This window comes from Daktulosphaira vitifoliae, unplaced genomic scaffold (genome assembly GCF_025091365.1).
Source record: "Daktulosphaira vitifoliae isolate Bord-2020 unplaced genomic scaffold, ASM2509136v1 Scaffold_4, whole genome shotgun sequence".
Classification (NCBI taxonomy): domain Eukaryota; kingdom Metazoa; phylum Arthropoda; class Insecta; order Hemiptera; family Phylloxeridae; genus Daktulosphaira; species Daktulosphaira vitifoliae.
The window spans coordinates 32,779,013-32,798,270 of NW_026099575.1; the positions used below are offsets into that span (position 1 = coordinate 32,779,013).

Genomic DNA, 19,258 nt, shown 5'->3' on the forward strand with positions numbered 1-19,258 from the left:
CAATAGACATAAGTAGCGTATTTACTGAGGGGGGAAGTAGGGAAATTGCTCCTTCCAACCTTATCTCCGAGGGATTTTTTTTTTGCTTAGGATATTTTTTATTATATGAGAAACAAAAATAATTATTGTAAAATTTTTTATTTCATCAACCAAACAAAATACTAATTACATATATTTTTTATCTACAACCATTTATCTGATTTTCTGATCGTCAGTATTTGAGCTACTATGGTCAGAGCAGTATTTTAGAAAATTTTGCGATGACGCCTTAGGAATTTTGATTTTAGCTTACCAATGTACTATAATATTAAAAATTATTATGAGTAGGAGGAAATCAATCAATCAAATTTTTTTTATAGAAGTTCTTTCAAGAAATTACACATGATATAATATTAGTTTTTATAGTAACCTTAAAATAAGAACTGTAGCATATAAGTACAAAAATAATAATTTCCCAAACTTTCGAAATTCTTTTATCTTTGATTATTTATTGTTATTTAAATTCTTCAAAGAAAAGATTTTTAAGAAATCGTTCTTAAGAACAAATTATAAACTGATACTCTTCAAGTTTTTAACAAAAATGTTCTCCATTTATCTATAAGGGCTACCTAAATGTCAGTAAATTTGGTTATTCCAAAGACTTTATATTGATAATAGTTTACACTGAGGCATCTTTGGAATGCGTTTGTATTTTTCCGTTAACGGTCATTTTATACCTGATAACAAATAACATTGTTCAATTTTAATATTTTATAACTGTAGTATTTTATTCTGTTTATTCATTTTAATATTTGTTTATAGTTAAATAATATCAATTAATATTATTTTTATAATATTAGTTAACATAAATATTTATTTTCGTCATATCTAATTAGAATTATTCCTTAATACTTTCTGTATTTTACAATATTTGTCAAACCTTAATGTAAGTAATTAAACACATTCTGTTTATTTAGTAAATAGGTATCAGTATTTTCATAATGGATCAATTTGAAAAATTAATACTTCATTGGGTAAGTAATTTTTTATACTTTGTACTGATGTTTTTGATATAAATATAATATTTATTTAGTTTTGAACAATTAGAAATTATTTGTATAAATTTTAAGTATGTTTATATAATATTAATTATTGCAATTATTATTAAGAAAAGTATTTGTATCTTTAAATTTGTAGAAACTTAATAGATTTAAATATAATAAAAGTTATTAAACCATGATGGCTAACAAGTTTTCTTGAAATATATTCAAAGGAAATTCTTGTTTAAAAAATGATTAGCTTACACGAATCAGCATAGGCATAATTAAGGTTATTTAACTCTTTGAAAAATTATATATTTTTTGCTATATATATATAAAAAAAAAAAAAGACTATTTGAGAAAAATTAATTTAGCAACCCTAAATATTTTATTCTATTTATGCCTATACAAATCATAGTAAACAAAAATGATAAATATTAAAGTATGATAAATATGATATTTATTAGTATTTGTTACATTTAAATATTATATTAAATTACTTTAATCTTTTAATAATATTAAAAAATTGTGAAAATACTATATATTTTTTTTACATTTTAGAAATATTATTTAGTAAATTATTATATTTATTTTTTCAGATATCTCTGTTTGAAGACTTTATAGATTATGAATATTCAAACATTTCTTCACTTATTAAAAGTAGTAATTTTAAAAACCTAGTTAATGATGTGTAAGTTTAAGTAACTTAATATATTATATAGTAATATAGTATGTAATTTAAGTAAAAATAGTATATTTTATTAGTTTTCCTAATTCATTATAATACAGAGTTAGAAAAAATTGAAAACATCAGGATTTTATCTAAAAAAAGCCCAAATACCCACTATTCTTTTTTTATCGACCTACCTCCCATGTAGTTTTATTAGTGTTTTTTTTTTAGAAAAAACTTAGATTTAATAATATTTATATTTTAAATATTGATCGGAAAAAAGAAAAAGCATAATTGTTTTAAACATTTGTTTTTCTGAATTTTTGAAAATATTGTCCGAATTAATATAATAGATTTTATGAATTCTATTTTAATTATTACTTATTGCTTGTTTTTCTTTAAACTATTAATAATTTTTAGTACAATATTAGTAATTATTTAATTGCTTTACTATATAGATTTTGTTTTAAACCTTCAATATTCACTACTGAAGATGATCGATTATACAACACTATTAAGAGTAAGTTTTTATAATTTTAAATTTTTGTATTAAATATCATCATTTGTTTACTTTATGTATCTATAAGAACATAACATCACAAATAAACTATATAATTAATATTTAAAAAACATATACATTAATGTAAATGTATTACATATTGTATAAATGCTTTAAACAGAAGTTAAAAATATTAATAATTTTTTACATAGTTTCTGAAAATATTTTTTTATAAAACTTAAAAAAAAAAAATTGAGAATCTTATTTCCAAAATTAATAATGCACCATATAATATAAAGTATTATGATATTATAATTTTTATTTTGTCTTAAAAATACCAACAATTTAATTTTTACTGCTAAAAATGTAATTAATATGTAGTTTTATTTGCATAACTACTTATCGATTGTTTTTCTATCAGATTTTGTGAGTTAAAGCTTTAGAAATAAAGTTCTCAATTGTTATATAATTATTATATATTTTGTTGTATGTCAATTTATTTTAATTTTATTTTGTAATAAATTAGATTTTTAAAATACTAATAGTTTTGTGATAAATTTTTGAAACAATTTTCTAGTATATTAAAAAATAATAAGTGCATGGAAATTCTTAAGCATGTAAATGAAACTTTGACTCTCAAAAAAAAATATAAATTTCTTTTAAAAATTTAATGATAATAGCATGTATCCAATTTGTTTGAAATGTTTAGTCTTAGAAGCATATTTATATATTATTTTAAAAATTAACTAACTGTATTGCTAATTTTATAGTTAACTATCAAGAATTTGAAGTTCAGCAACCATTACTTATGTATACTGAAGAAAATTCTTGTTATACTTGTGTAGTAGTACTCTTACATGCGTTATTGAAGTGTACTAATAATAAATATAGAGATCAATTAAGTGAAAAGATGAATAGTAAAGAACAAGTGTTTCTTGCAAAATTTTTAGAAGTTACACAAAGTATTGAATTTACAAAACACAATATTTCCGAAGCATTAGAAATAGCTTACTCAAATAAAGAAAACCTTACAGACTCTTTAATAACTGGTAAATATTATATCTTTTTTATTTTTTTTTTTACAATGATATAAATTATAAAGTTGAATTTTTTTTTTATAGATGATTTTTCAAACAATGTAACACCAGTTAAAACAAAACCATTGAGACGTAGTTATCTTCAAGAATTTTGTGAGGTATCTAAATTAAATTTTAGTAAAAAAAAAAAACCCATTTAATACACATATTATTTTCCAGTAGTTTTAAAAACATTAATATTATATATATTTTAATAATAAGATTAATATTATTCATCATCAAATTATTGTTAAAAAATTTTTTTATAATAAGTAATACTTTTTTTCTAATTTGATTTTAACTTAATTGTATTTTAGTCACCAAAATCACAATCTTTAATTTATAAAGAGAAAGAAAAACTTATCAACAAACTCACAGAAGATTATAAAAATGAATGTGAAGAAAATGATAAGCTAGCTGATAAAATAAAACAGTTAGATAATTTAAACAATAAGCTAAGTAAGTTAAAAAAACTTTAAGTATTATTTTGTGTAATTAGATGTCTTAAAAATTATTTTTAATGTTTATTTCTTAAGAAATTTATTAAACTTTAGTAACTTTTTATTTGTATTACTTTATGGATTGATTAGGGTTCAAATTATTATTATAAATCAATTATTAATTAATTTTAAATTAGGTACAAAGTTAGAAGATAAAGACAAGTTAATTAAATGTTTAAAAGATGAGATTGAAGAACTATCGAAGCCTAAAGAATTACCAGTTGCTGACAAAGTTTTAAATAAATTACAAATGACGAAATTTCATCAAGATATTTTTGATTTAGAGAAAAGTGTTGCTGAACTAAAACTTCAAATTTCAGAAATGGAAATTAGTCAAACGAATCTTCAAAATCAAGTAATTATATTTATTATAATTAACTTATGATTCATGGATTATAGATCTTTAAAAGTTGTTACATTTTCTCTACTATGTTGTAAACTTTCTGTAATGGCATGATTAATTGGGGTTTGAGGGAGATTAGATTTTTTAACCTTAAAATTAGCACCCTTGACCTCATGGTTTTTAGATCTTAGTTAATTTTATAAATGGCTTCTTTATATTTCATTATGATTATTTTATACTGTTTTAAAAATATTTAAGTATACAATATTTAAATATATCAATCTTTCTCAAAATAATAAGTTTTTTGTGAATTTTTTTTAGTTTTTATTAATTACATATGTATTTTCATTTATCTGTTATAAAATATTTTTGAAGTCCATCCTTTATCGGGGTGTCAACTTCATTTTTTTAAATGGCAACATACATATTTAATTAGCTTATTAAATAAAAATTGATCTAATGAAGATAATGACTGTTCATTAACAATTTTTGGACCAGACTTCAGATGGTTGAACCCAATTTGCACCTAGGTTGGAGGATGAGAGCAGATGAAAAATAACTAATGATAAAAATAGCAAAATCCTCATTCACCTCCTGTCTATACTTTAAAATGCTAATAACTACCAAAATATTAGATCAAAAGTTGTTATTAAAATAATTTCAATAACAATAGTCATTTTCTTAATCAGATTATTTTGTATTTTATTAGCTAGTTAAATATATATGTTGCCATTTAAATAAATTAAGTTGACATCTGTATAATATATAAGGGGTGGACCTAAAAAGTATTTTGTAACAAATTATTATTATTATTTTAATAGAAATTAAGTGGCTAGAGTTAAAAGATTTTCCCTGTTTGAGATACATTTAATAATTTAAAATACAACATAAATAAACATTATCGTGTTTTTTAAATAACATGTTACATGATGAACCTGATTTCAAGAGTATGACAAAATAGATGGATTTTACATATAATATTATTTGTTAAACATATAACTTAAAACTAATGTTATGATTAGTCTATTTAATTACAATAACACGAGTAAATAAATAAGTTAGGGAATTTTAAGCTCTTAAAAAAAAAATGTGTACAAATATTACTTAATAAATTTCTTAATTTCTAAGAAATTTATTAAGTCAAACATGTCTTTAAAAGTAAAAAGAACCTAAACATGCAAAAATCTTCAATACAAATTTTCTTATTCAAATGTGTAACATGAAAACAATTGTGTCTAGATTATCTATTTTTATACAAATACAGTGGTAGAAATGGCTCAAAATAAATGGAGGATTGAAAAATGATAATTAAAAAAAGTAGAGGTAGCCATTTTTCTGTATTCCTCCCCACTTCACCTACTATGTATATACAAAAAAATGGCAAATTTTTGAAGTTCTTTTTTTTATCTCTTCAATAATAAAAAACTTAAACATTAACTTTCTTAAATAATTGAAAAAAATTATTTTTTTATAATTATAATTAAATAATAAAAGTTTTAATTATATCAGTTATTGTCAGTTAAATGTGTTCCATACTGTATATATAATATACATATATATATTTATTTATTCTTAAACTAATTATTAATTAAGAAATTATTAGGATGTAATTAATTAGGAGAGTATTTTTAATAGTACATATAGTATTTGATATGCTCTATCTGTAGTCTTCAATAGATATGTTTGATCTCATGAATAGTGATTACACAAGATTTTAAATTTCAAGAAATACCTTATATCAAAATGCATAAAGCCAAATTAAAATTATTTCATGTCAATCTAACCAGATTCAATTTAGTTTTTAACTAAATATTGATTTATATAAAATTTACTTGTTGGTTAAATTTAGTTACAAAAAAAAATATCAGAGAATAAAATTCTTTCGTCTGAGTTTGACAAGATTGAAACAGAGAAAATTGAATTAGAAAAATCTATTGAAACCTATAAAAATAATATCTTTGAAAAAGATAGGGAAATAACTGTAAGTACCTTTATATTTTGTTTCTTTTTTAAAAGTATTTAAATCATTTTTATTAATTATTTTAAACTACTTTCTGTATGGGCTTAATTATTTAATAGCAGACATAATACTTATGATGTATTGTTAAAATAATTTATCTCATTACTAATATTGTGCCCTTATTATTGATGTCTGTTTAACAAATTTAGTAGTTTTAGTAATATATATGCTGATAAACTTTTAAAAAGAATAAATATTTTTTAGGTAAAGTTATTCATGACCAATTTAGGTCATGACATAAAAAAAGATATGAAGTCACATAGTTTTAATTTTATAGGAGAAGGAAAAAACTGTATATCTAAACCTCATTCACTTATGACTAGTATCTTTTTGTTTTTAACATAATTTTCATTTTATACAAAAATTTAATATAATTATTTTGCTAGATTATTAGGATATGTATTTACTATATTTTCAAAAACAAAAAAATTTAATTTTTTAATTTTTTTTCATTATTTTCCTCATGGCATTAATTATTTATTTGTGTTGATAGAATAATTAATATTTATTTTTTATTCTAAAGTTATGCATGTATAATGAATTCTAAAAATGAAAAACATTATTTTTTGCAGTCTTTAAAGGATGAAATACATAGCAAAATTCTATCAAAAAGTCCAATGTCCAATTCTTATAGTAATGAAGCAAGTTTAGCCAACTCGAATACTTTGTTTGATGAATTAAAATGTCTTAAGCTTGAAGAAGTGACTAAAGATAAAGAGAAGTTTAAACAAAAATATAAAACAACAAAAAGAGATCTCTTAAATGTAAACTTTTGAAATAGTTTTTTATTTATTTATTTTTATATAATATATTTTAAAAATGTTCACTGGAATGTATATTATACATACTTTTTACTACTTATCTTTCACAAATTAACAAATTATATAAAGGTTTTTTCATTTTTAATTTTTCATAATTTATGGTTTTTCATATAACATGATTAATAGTCATTAAAATTTAAAAAAAAGTCACCTCGAAAATTTTCATTAAATGGTTTACTTAATATATATTTTTTCTAGTAATAACTTATAACAAAATAAAATAAAAAATTAATGTCTATTATTTTAAATTTTTGTATGAAGTTAAAATTTTAAGGTCTTTTGTTTAATGATACTCATTAATATTATTTTTATAGACTGAAAATCAACTTCAAGAATTAAATTCAAAAATAACAAAGTTAAAACAACAACTAGAAACAAATGAAACAAATCATAAAGATCTTATAAATGATTGTTCAAATAAAAAAAAAGTGTTACAAGAGTCTCGTAAAAAGATAATTTCATTGGAAACCAAAAATAATTGCTTAAAAAATTGTATCAAAGATAAAGAAAATGTTATTAAATCGGTCTATACACAGTTGAATGAAAAAGAAAGTAAAATTAAAGACTTATTAATTGAAATGGAAATTATAAAAAAATCAAAAACAATGATTGAACTAATATTGACAAAAACTAATACTGAAATTGAAGAGTTACATGAAGAAAATAACAAGCAAGTCACTGACTTATTAGTCTCAATTGAAAATTTTAAAGTTTCAGAAAATAAACTTTCTCAGAAGATATTAGAATTAGAAAACAATATAACAGATTTAAAAAAAGATTTAGAAAGTAGAGGTAATCAAATTACTCTATATGAAAATAAACTATCAGAGAATTGTCAAATATTATCTGTAAAAGAAGAACAGTTAGGAATGGTATATCAAGAAAAGGTTGTTACTGAAAACCAGTTAAAAAATTTATCAGAAAAAATTGATGCTCAAGAGAAATTGTCAAAAAGTAAAATATTAGAAATGGAAAACTATCTAGAATATTATATTGAAGAACTTGAAAATTCTACAAAAAAAATATTAAATTTAGAAAAAACATTGGATGGCAAACAAAAGAATTTAGACATACAAATGAAGTCAAATAGTGACCAAAAAGAAGTGATTAATTTATTAGAAAGTGAAAAATTTACATTAAACAAAGAAGTATCAAAACTTAATCATGATTTGATAGCAAAAACAAATGAAATAAAAAAATTAGAAAAAAATATAACACAACATGTTTCAGCTTTAAATGAAAAACAAAAAGAACTTGAAAATATTGTTACATTAAATAACAATAATATTGATGTCATATCAATACTCACAAAAGAAAAATTGTCTGTTGAATATGATTTAAAAGTTGCTTTAGAAAATATATTGAATCAAGAAATTATTATAAAATCATTGCAAGAGAAACTTTTTGCTAAAGAAATGGATTATGATAATTTAATGAAAATACATAATTCCAAAGTTAAGGAAATTAAGAAACTTGATGAAGAGTTACAATTAGTAACAAAAAACATGGAAAATATGAAGGATATGTATAATGAGCAACTTATAAAAGCAGAAAAATGCTTAGAGATTTCTGAAAATAAATTAAAAATGCAAGAAAGTGCATTGGAATCTTTAGAATGTACATTACATGAAAAAAACACTGATATGGAAAAGAAAGTCGATTTATTAAAAAAACTAAAAGAAAATATTAACAGTTTGGAAGTACAACGCTGTGATTTAGAAGAAAAACTAGTAGGTATTGAAAAGATCTTATTAACTAAAGAAAGTGAAGTCACAAATTTAGAAAACAATATTTTTGATAAAAATATACATATTAAAAACTTAGAAGAACAATTAGGAGTTATGTCTATTGAAAAAGTAATGCTTGAAACTAATTTGAATGAAACTGTTGATCAAATAAAAAGTTCACGTGAAGATTTTACTAAACAAGTTAATGAAATGGTTAAGCAATTAAATGAAAGAGCTGAAGAAATTGGTTGTTTGAAAAATCACTCATCAAATCTCGAACTTTTACTACAGGAAAGAAAAGTAGAACTTGATGATCAGATTTCTTTATCACTAGAACAAATTGAAATTTCAAAAATGTTAAAGATGGAAAAAGAGCAGTTAGATAGTCAAATTATTGACTATAATAAATGTGTGGCAACCATGAAAAATGAGTTAAAATGTCAAGAAGATAAGATTTATAAAATAGAAATGACATCTCAAAATTTAAAGGAACAATTAAATATTGTTTCTTTAGAAAAATTGAATTTAGAAAATAATTTAAAAAGTAATGTAGAAGACTATGATGAGAAAATAAGAGATTTAAATGATGCTCTTGATAATCTTAAGAAAGCGTTAACAGAAAAAGAATGTGAATTAAGAATAAAAGAAAGTGATTTTGAATGTATAAAAGAAGAAAATAATAATTTAAAAGCAACTGTAAATTATTTTGAAAATCAATGCAGCAAGTTACAAGATAATATAACTGAGTTGAATGGTTATTTAGAACAAAAAGATAGTTACATAGAATGTTTAAAAAATGATTTATCTGAAAATACATGTTCAAAAGCTATAATTGAACAGCAACTTGTAAAAGTTCATGAAGCGTTAAATATTAAAAGTATAGAATTAAACAAACAAATTCAGCTTCTTGAAGAACAAAAAGAGACATTTAAAAAAATATCTCAAGAGAAGGAAGACATCTCTAACAAATTAAACAGTGTCGAAAACAGTTTATCTCACAAAGAATATGAATTTAATCTTTCTGAGGGTAAATTATATGATTGTAGTGTTACCATAAATAATTTAGAAAAAGATTTATTTAATATGAACAATGAAAAATCATCATTGGAATTGCAACTTAATGAAATTAAAAATCAGCTCATTAACACTAAAGAAGAGCTAAATCAACAATTTGATATTCAAAGTCAATTGAATTGCAAACAAGAAGACACATGTAAAGAAATAAAACTATTAAATGAAAAATTAAAAGAAATGGAATCTTTGAAATTAAAAATAAATAATTTGACTTTTGAAAATGGACGTCTAAATAGTTCTTTAGTAGAAAAAGATTCAATAATAGTTGATATTGAAAAAATTATATCTGAACAAGAGAAAAACATTAGAGAAATTAAAGCTGAAAAAATATTTTTGCAATCTGAAATAGAAGAATTAAAAGCGATTTTAGAAATTAAGCAACAAGAATCATTTAAAGATTGTGAAAATATAAATAAAGAACTTTTAGATATTAAAGATCAATTTAAAGAAAAGCAAACAGAATTTAATGAACAATTGAAAAAGTTGGCTAGTTGTGATTATTTAATAGCAGAGCTAAATTCAGAAAAAAAAAATTTATTAAAAGAAATTAATTCATTGAAACATACACTAAGTGATAAAGATTTGGTTATAGTTGCTAATAAAACAAAAATACAAGAATATGAACACTCTTTTGATAGTTTAACAAATGAAAAAGAATCATTATTTGATAATTTGAGTCGATGTAATATTGAACTTGAAAATACTCGTAATAATTTAATGTTACAAATTGATGAAATGACCAATAGGCTTTACTCTTTAGAAGAAAAATTGACAATTGAAAAAACAAATATGGCCTTCCGTACTAAAGAATTGGAAGAAAAAGATAATCTTATAGCTATTTTAACATCGGAAAAAGATAATTTTTGTAATGAAATTAACCATTTAAAAAATAGTTTGGCCAAAAAAGATTATGATTTAAGTATAAATGTAGAAAAGCTAAATAATAATGAAAAAAAAATTATTGAACTGCTGAATCTAAAAGAGTACTTAGAATTACAATTGAAGGAAAACGAGAATGTTCATCATGAAATGAAAGAAAAACTGGAAGTATCTTACAAAAATTTAAACGAGATCAAGCAACCTTATATTGATTTACAATTAGAACTTGTCAAACAAAAAGTACAATCTGATGAACAAGAAAGCCTAATTACTTCATTAAAAAATGAAAAAAAACTTTTAAGAGATGATATTAAATTGATTAATGAAACTCTTTTACAGAGAGATACTGAATTATGCAAATTAAAAGTTGATATTAATTATTTCAAAAATAAAAACATTGCTTTTATTAATGAATTAAATATGTTAAAATCTCTGTTAAAATCATTGCAACAAGAAGCTGTGCAGCTGTTTTCATTTGTAGAAAGCAAGTTAAACTACATTGAAAAACAATTTAGTTTACAATTGTCTAAAGTTATGAAACAAATTGAAATAAAACAAAGTACACTATGTGTAATGAAACAAGAAGTGAATTACTTAAAAGAAGCAAAAGATAACTTAAAATTATTTCTTCAAAATAAAAAAGAAGAGTTTGAAAAATACATGTTAGATTTTTTGAGTCTTTCTACTAATACTGTCAAAATTGAACCAATAGAAGTAGATCATCAGAATTCGTTGATGGAAGTAATTACATCAGCGGATACATTTATTGAACAAAATGGTATTCAACTAGGACTACTTGGTAATCTTAATGAATATTCTATAATTGAACGATTAAAAAAATTATTTGAAGCACTCAAAATGTTCATAATTAATATTAATACTCAAAGTAGTTTACGAGCAATAACCCAAACTGATGGTCAACCAATAACTGATGAAGCTTATATTGAGTTATTAGCCAAATCAAAAATGTATGTATCAATATTTTTTTTAAATATTCTCTATTTATTTATTAAATGGTTATTCATTATATATTAGACAACATGAAAAAATTAAAAACTTAGAAAATGAAATGTTAAAACTAAAAACAGAGTGTAATTACAAAATGACCAAAGTACAACAGAAAACTCAGGAATATGTAACATCTGAATATGAGAAAAAATTTGAACGTAAAAGAGAACAAATGGTAAATATTTTATTGTTTTGAATGTTAATATATGTTTAACTTGAATTATTTTAAATAAAATATATTTGTTCTAAAATTAGAAACAATTTTGTAAAGATCTTGAAACCAAAATACATCAAGATTATGAAGCCAAATTATTAAAGTATAAAGAAAAGGTATTTTAATGTTTTTAATAATTAACAAATATGTTATTTTTTACTTTATGCTTTCTTAGTATTTCTAATGCACTCAAATACTATTGCTTACAATACAAAGCTGAGAAGGTATTAATTTTACTATAATGTGTTTTTTTTTTTTGCGTGTTTGTTTGATACCACTTTGTTTTAACTAATCCATGTCTACACTGTGCCTCGACCCTACTGTGTTACTGTTTTTATTATTTGCAAATGAAAAAAAATTGATTTTAACAAATTATTGTTTTTATAGATTAATAAAGATGAAATTCATATAAAAGAGCTTGGTCAACAATTGTGGGAAGTTAGTGAAAAATATTTAAAGCTTCAACAAAAAGAAAGAAGAGAATCAACTGCATCCTTACCATTTGATATATTATCAAATGTATCTAATGTAAATATATTTAATATTTTTAATTCTACATTGAGAAAGAATCAGACTTATTTAATTACTATAGATATCAAAATTGTTTCATGATGAAAAACGTTTTTTACCCAGAAATAGTCTGATGTTAATAAATACTAAAATAAGTGTATTTTAGTATTTTTGTTGCCGTGCAACTCAAAATATTGAAGTACAGACTTAATTTAAAATTATTTTATTTATCCTATTACTTCATATTATAATGATAATTTGGCTTATACTCTCATTTTTTATTGTTTTTAACAGTTATCCTCAGTCTCGAAGTACAATTCTAATACATTACCCAAGTCTAGTTCAGTAGGACATATTAAGTAAGAATGATATTTAAACATATTTTTAAATTAAAATTGACTTTTTGAATCTTGTTTTGCTATTTCATTATTTATTAGCACATATGTTATGAATCACTCTATTTAAATTATAAAACATATTAAATTTAAAAGTTCATATAGTAATTTATTTTTTATGAAGATGAACGATATAAATTAATATTCTATTAGTTACTTTTTATTCAATAATCCTTAGTAAAAAAAATAATTATAATTTTTTATATAAGTTTAATAAAGAAATTTACTTAGAAATCTAAATATAAAACATTTGTGCTGTGAAATATTAATTAATTATACTTGATAAACTTTATTAAATTATTTATTTTATATACTTCTTGAATTAATAAAAATAACATATGTTATTTTTCAGATCTTTAGTTGATGAATCCACACAATTAAGTCAAAATAAAAGAAATGTACCTACTGGAATTGGTAAAAAATTCAGTTTATCCTCTGGTGCGTTACTAACAAGCAACTAACTTATTAATATTTTCTTAAAAAATGTTTATTCAGAATGAGTTTTTTAAGAAGTTATCATGGAGGTTTATGATAAATATGATTTATATACTTACAACAAAAAAATAACATTTAAATTTATATAATGTATTAACTAGACAGTAGTGTGTAGTGTTGCTCAAAAGACCATATTCAAGAAGAATTTTTTTTACATGTGATTACTGAACCTTCTTCAGACAACATATATTATAAATATTATTTTAAATAACGCTTGAATAACCCTAAGTTTTTAATACTCAGAAAAAATTTGTTTGTGCCATACAAAATTAAATGGAGAAAATATACAGGGTGGCCCACCACTCACTGACAACTTAAATAACTTTTGATCCAGTTTATATTTTTAGCTGATTTTTTTTATAAATAATAGTTATACGTTAGGTCCATAGTNAATATTTTTAGCTGATTTTTTTTATAAATAATAGTTATATGTTAGGTCCATAGCTATATCTCAATAATTAATTTTTTTACATTTTATTAAAAATATTATTTATTTTTAAATTTTAAATAAAATGTAAAAAAAAAATCTAAGATAGCTATTTTGTAGAGTAGAATTTAAGAAAAATATCTTATTAATATTGAGTAGTAAATATTCTATTGCGTTTTGAAGTTTGTGAAAATTTTNGACCTAACATATAACTATTATTTATAAAAAAAATCAGCTAAAAATATTAACTGGATCAAAAGTTATTTAAGTTGTCAGTGAGTGGTGGGCCACTCTGTATATGTATAAAAAAATTAATTTTATCTTTTGAAAACTTCTCTTGTGGTTTTGAGGCTAAAAAAATTTTAATTTCATTAAGAAAAGTAATGTTTTTTTATTTGATATAATAGTGGTTCTTGACTTTTTTATTTTAAGTACTACCTTAACATTTTGAAAAACTTTCAAATGAACTTAAAACAAACTTATTTTGTTTTTCAATATTCATATATTTTCATATGGGACAGTTTTTTTTAAAGAACTAAAAAATTATGAAAATGTTTTATTTATTAAATAAGCCAAATAAAATGTGACTACTAATATTTTTTTGAAAATTTCTATCGCATATCATTTTTAGGCTTCCAGTGTATCACCGGTAGTACATCTCTTAAAATAATTGTATCATTAATAATTTAATGATGGTATTTGAATACTAATAAAATTAATCTGGAATTGGGTAAAACTATTTTTCTATTAAATAAAAACTATTTTACTCCCTTATACTTTAACTGCTTGATTTTGTTATATGCATCTAATAAATAACTTATTAAATTGTCATGACTTAAAACAATAAAAAATTTATTTAATAAATGCATGCATTCTTTTTGTATAAAATTATTTTTAAACTTATCATTTTTACATAATTTTTTTACAGGTAAAATATTTCCTAAAGAAGAAGATGAAGAAGGTGAAATGTTTAATCATTCATGCTTAGCAGATTTGAAACAAGGTAGAGTTAAATTAAATGATAACAATGGAAAGTCACATGCTGAAAGATTATCAGAATTACAAGCTCGTAATTCTCTTTGCCCACCACATTTGAGAAGTTGTTATGCTGTTGAAACCAATTATTTGCCTAATGCTTCATTGATAACTGAAGAAGATATTAAGGTTGTTTCTTTTTCAAAATATTACTGCTTAACTAAATTTATATCCGTTTCATTTTTTTAGACTACAACTAATTATAGTGATAATGAATGTGAAAACTTAATACCTAATGATCGAAAAAAAAAAGACAGAAATCAGGTATGTTTATTAAATTCCTTTTGTAAAATTAATATTAAATATTAAATTATGATTATAGACATCATATAAAAAACCTGGACCTCCTACTCCAAGTAAAAATGGTGGACGTGTATCATTATCAGTGAGTTGACTTAAAAATTAGAAAATTATTTATTACTTATACTAAAATGTATAAATTTTGAGCCATATTTCATGGAACCATTTAAAGTTTATCAATTAGTTTTCAATAAAATTTTTATCTACTTTACAAGATGAAATCAAAATTGTAATTTTATTTCAAAAAATAATTGATGTTTTCTCAAAATTGTACATTAATATTTTAATTACAAGTTGAATATAAATAAATACATGTAATTAATAATATATAATTTTAGGGTAATGGGAAAAGTTCATTGAAGGAAACAAAAGAGTCAAATTCAAACTCTAGGAGACGAGCTAGCAGTACTCCTAATAAATTATTTAGTTTATTTATGAGTAAAAAATGATAACATTTTTTATTTATATGATTAATGTGTACACTTTTATACTTATGATACTTTTATACTTCATTTTAATTAAAAAATTTTGTAAATACTTTTCAATGTTTTTGAATTATAATTAAAATATGTGTTGATTTCATGATATATTTTGAGCTTTTTGTTATAATTATTTCATTTTTTCATTAACTACATTGTGTCTCAATTTATTCACAGAATGGTTAATAATGCAATATTTATTAGTTTGCACTTTTATAATATTTTTTTCTTTGAGTAAGCAATCGTGATATTTTGTTTTACAGTGAAAAAAGGCCTAATAAATTTAGATGGCTTTTCCTGGATAAATATTTTGTTTACATTTAAACTGAAATGAAAAGGAGCACTTAGTGTTTTTTGTATTGGGTCCAAATTTATATATTTATGCCACTGAATTGATTATACTTGTAGAGAGAAATATGAATAATTATGTAAAAATTAAAATAATAAATCTAATAATTTTGGATTAAACTAAATATATATTGTTAATAACATTTTTTTTGACTAATAAGCTATTTATAAATAAAAAGGTTCATACGTTTATTTATTAGTATATTTTCAGAGTACAATGTATTTATTTAGAGCAATTCTGATAGTATTAATATCCAAATTTTTAATTGAATTAAAAACTAAGCAAAGTATTTAACGTAATAATGTAGCAATTTTGCTAAGTCTAAGTCTACTCAAAATTATTCACGTTGATTTTTTACACAGCTAAGTTTTTTGCTCTCACTAGGGTTTCTTAAAGTAGCTCAAAAATGATAAATTTATAAACTTACAAAACTTGAAACTAAATTATGTGTATAATTTAGTTTATTGGCCAATAATTTATGAATTTCATGTTAATTAAGCATCACAATTTTAGTAAGAGGTCTCTTTGATTTCATTCGTATCTTTCATTTCACAATACATTTTTATGATTGTAGTCAGATTATATGTTTAAAAACTTAAGAATTTTTAATTATACCCTTATGTATAACACTATACATATTAACATATAATACTATAACATATTTAAATACGAAATAAGTATATTAATTTATAAATCACTAAAAAAGTATACAAAAGTATTTTTTAGATGTTTTTGTAGAAAGAGGGGTGTTTGACATTCTTCTATAAATACATGGTTTCTCTATTAAAATGATTTAAATTTTTGAGTGTAGATTTTGTGTGTGATCTTGATTTATTTTATTTGATCAAATAAGCAATTGAATCATTTCAAAAACGACATAAGTCATCAATTTTTCAATAATGACTTTTTGTCAAATTTGATAATTATATACCTGGTTACGTATTCTGTATAAAAACTACATTTATCAGACTCATATTTAATACAATATTTACTACAAGAAACTAGAATAATTGCAAAAATTAAACAAGTCATTGACTTGTGTAGTTTTTACTGTCATTCACAGATCGCACTTTTTGATTTTATGCAAAACTTACTCCTACCAAACATACCAGTACAAGATATTTTTTATTTAAGACAATTATGGGTGAATTGTTTTGGGATTAAAAATTTGAAAACTGAAGAATCTACATTTTACAAGTACTACGAGGGTGAAGCTTGCCATGGGTCCAACGATGTGTACTCTATGTTACTGGATTATGTAAATAAAAACATTAATTCAGGTATAAAAGAATTTTACTTGTTTTGTGATAGTTGTCCTGACCAAAACAAAAATAATACCGTTATACGATTTTTGCTAGCATTGACAGATAGTCAACGATTTAAAAGGATTTACTACTTTTTCCCATTAAGAGGTCATACATTTTTACCTAACGATCGGGATTTTGGAGTTATAAAAAAAAAAATAAGAAAACATGATCGTATATATGTGCCAGATGAATATATTAAAATAGTGAATGAATGCAGTGAAAAGTTCAAAGTAATAAAGTTTAAGACGAATCAAGTTTATGACTTTAAAAATGGTGGCCATCATACTATAAAAAGACATGTTTATCTGTTGAGACATTTGGAAAAAAAATTCCCAAGGACCAAAAGCAATCCTTTACCCCATCTACTTACATGAGTTTCGAATATAATACAAATTATAAAGGTATTGTATTTACACATAATTTTATCGATGGGTAATCAAAACACACATTTAAACTAATAATAATACAGCATTGCCAACAGCGAAGGTGTATAATAATAAAGTGCCAATAAAATCCCAAAAGATTGAAAACTTAAGACAAGTTAAAGATAGTATAATCGAGGAGCATAGGTTATGTTACGAAGAAATATATAAATGGCCAACTGCTGATGAACAAAATATGGAAGCTGAAAATGTAGAACTAGATGGGGAATATGATTACGTACCATGACAATTCTCAAAATATTATGTATTAACGTATTTTTATTTTTATTAAGTTTTTATCAGTTGTTTTTAATAATTTAATATTAGTTTACATTTTTTTATTGTATTTTGATTTTTATCAAGTTTCATTCAAAAATGCTCTTATAATGTATAATTTTGTCAAGTTAAAAAAGTTTTTGTTGTTTAAGAAAAAAGAAATATTTTATTTTTTGTAAAATAATTTGTACTATGAAATGTGCAATGGTTTATTTTATATTGTCTTTGTTAAGTTTCAATCAGTTGTTTTTAAATTTTGTTACTTTTTGTAAAGTTAAAAAAAGTTAAGTTTTGTTAATTTAAAATAAAAATTATTTTATTTAAAAAATATTATTTCAGCTAGTGTAAAAATATTATTAACATTACTGTGTTTATCTATTTTATTTTATTTCTTGACTTAGATTGTATATTATAAATTTCTATTGATTGAAATTTACAAAAACAACGCAAGTCAAATTTATTTTATTTGAACTTTATGCATTTTAGTAAAAGTTAGACTATTTAAAACTATGGATTATGAATAACAGAGACCTTAAAAATAAATTTGTAAATAGGTGTAAGTGAAAAAAAGTCGAATTTCTAGAGTAATTGATTTTTTTTTGGTTCTTGAAAAATTAGAATTTAATGACTTATGTCGTTTTTGAATTGACCGATTCAATTGATTAATTAATTTATTTGTTAATGAATACAAATATATATTTCTGAATTTTGTAATTTTTACTTAAAAACCGTACTTTTATTTAATTTTGACGCCTATTTACTCATAATTCAAAGATCAAACATCTTTTAAAAGTAAAGTCTAATACTTTAATTAAAAATACATTTAAAAGTGCCAGAACATTCCAAAAGTTGGAAAAACTTTGCCTTTTTAAATTTCTCCGAGGGAGGTAGTATTTGATTCTTAAAAAAAAAAAAGCCTACATTATGCAACGAAAATATTCAAGGTCTTAATAAAAAAAATTCGTTTTAATTCAATAATTTTTTAAAAATGTATAATTCAAATTTTTCTAAAAATACGGAGTATTTTAGTAAATTTTCTTCATTTATGGGAAACGAGGGAATTTTTGAGGGTAATGTATTAAACTAGATAAGATTTGTAATATTCTGACGTACGTTAACTAAAATCGATCCAATAGGAGCTGAGAAAAAATAACTGTAAAAAAAATACAGAAAAACTAATACTATGTCAGTTACACTCATCGAAACTAAAATAAATATCTATACAGATTATCAGATAAATTTTAAATGATGGCTGTATTAATATCAAAATTAATATCAAATTTTTTTCTATTCATTAATTTTCCTATTATTTTTTTGTTTCATACGCAGTTGTTATTATTAATAAATGTATAATACCTATTATAAAAAAAAAAGTGAAATCTTAAAAAATAACCTTCAAATGACTCCCACACA

At 22.0% G+C, this 19,258-nt stretch overlaps 1 protein-coding gene across 2 annotated transcripts; it reads left to right on the forward strand.

Moving 5' to 3' along the window:
- The first annotated feature begins 891 nt into the window (after positions 1-891).
- Positions 892-15,599, forward strand: LOC126906069 (golgin subfamily B member 1-like). Of its 2 annotated transcripts, none has more exons than XM_050686321.1 (19): positions 892-1,013; positions 1,619-1,710; positions 2,148-2,209; positions 2,959-3,237; positions 3,310-3,383; positions 3,582-3,723; positions 3,902-4,119; positions 5,957-6,088; positions 6,700-6,891; positions 7,263-11,596; positions 11,664-11,811; positions 11,892-11,966; positions 12,238-12,378; positions 12,655-12,719; positions 13,108-13,193; positions 14,606-14,841; positions 14,902-14,976; positions 15,035-15,097; positions 15,351-15,599. In XM_050686321.1, exons 1-19 carry the CDS (start codon positions 981-983, stop codon positions 15,459-15,461), a joined length of 6,558 nt encoding a protein of 2,185 aa, XP_050542278.1. In that variant the 5' UTR covers positions 892-980; the 3' UTR covers positions 15,462-15,599. The 2 variants fall into 2 exon arrangements, with proteins under 2 accessions (XP_050542278.1, XP_050542279.1); XM_050686322.1 differs by having other exon boundaries at positions 13,108-13,169.
- Positions 15,600-19,258: the final 3,659 nt, after the last annotated feature.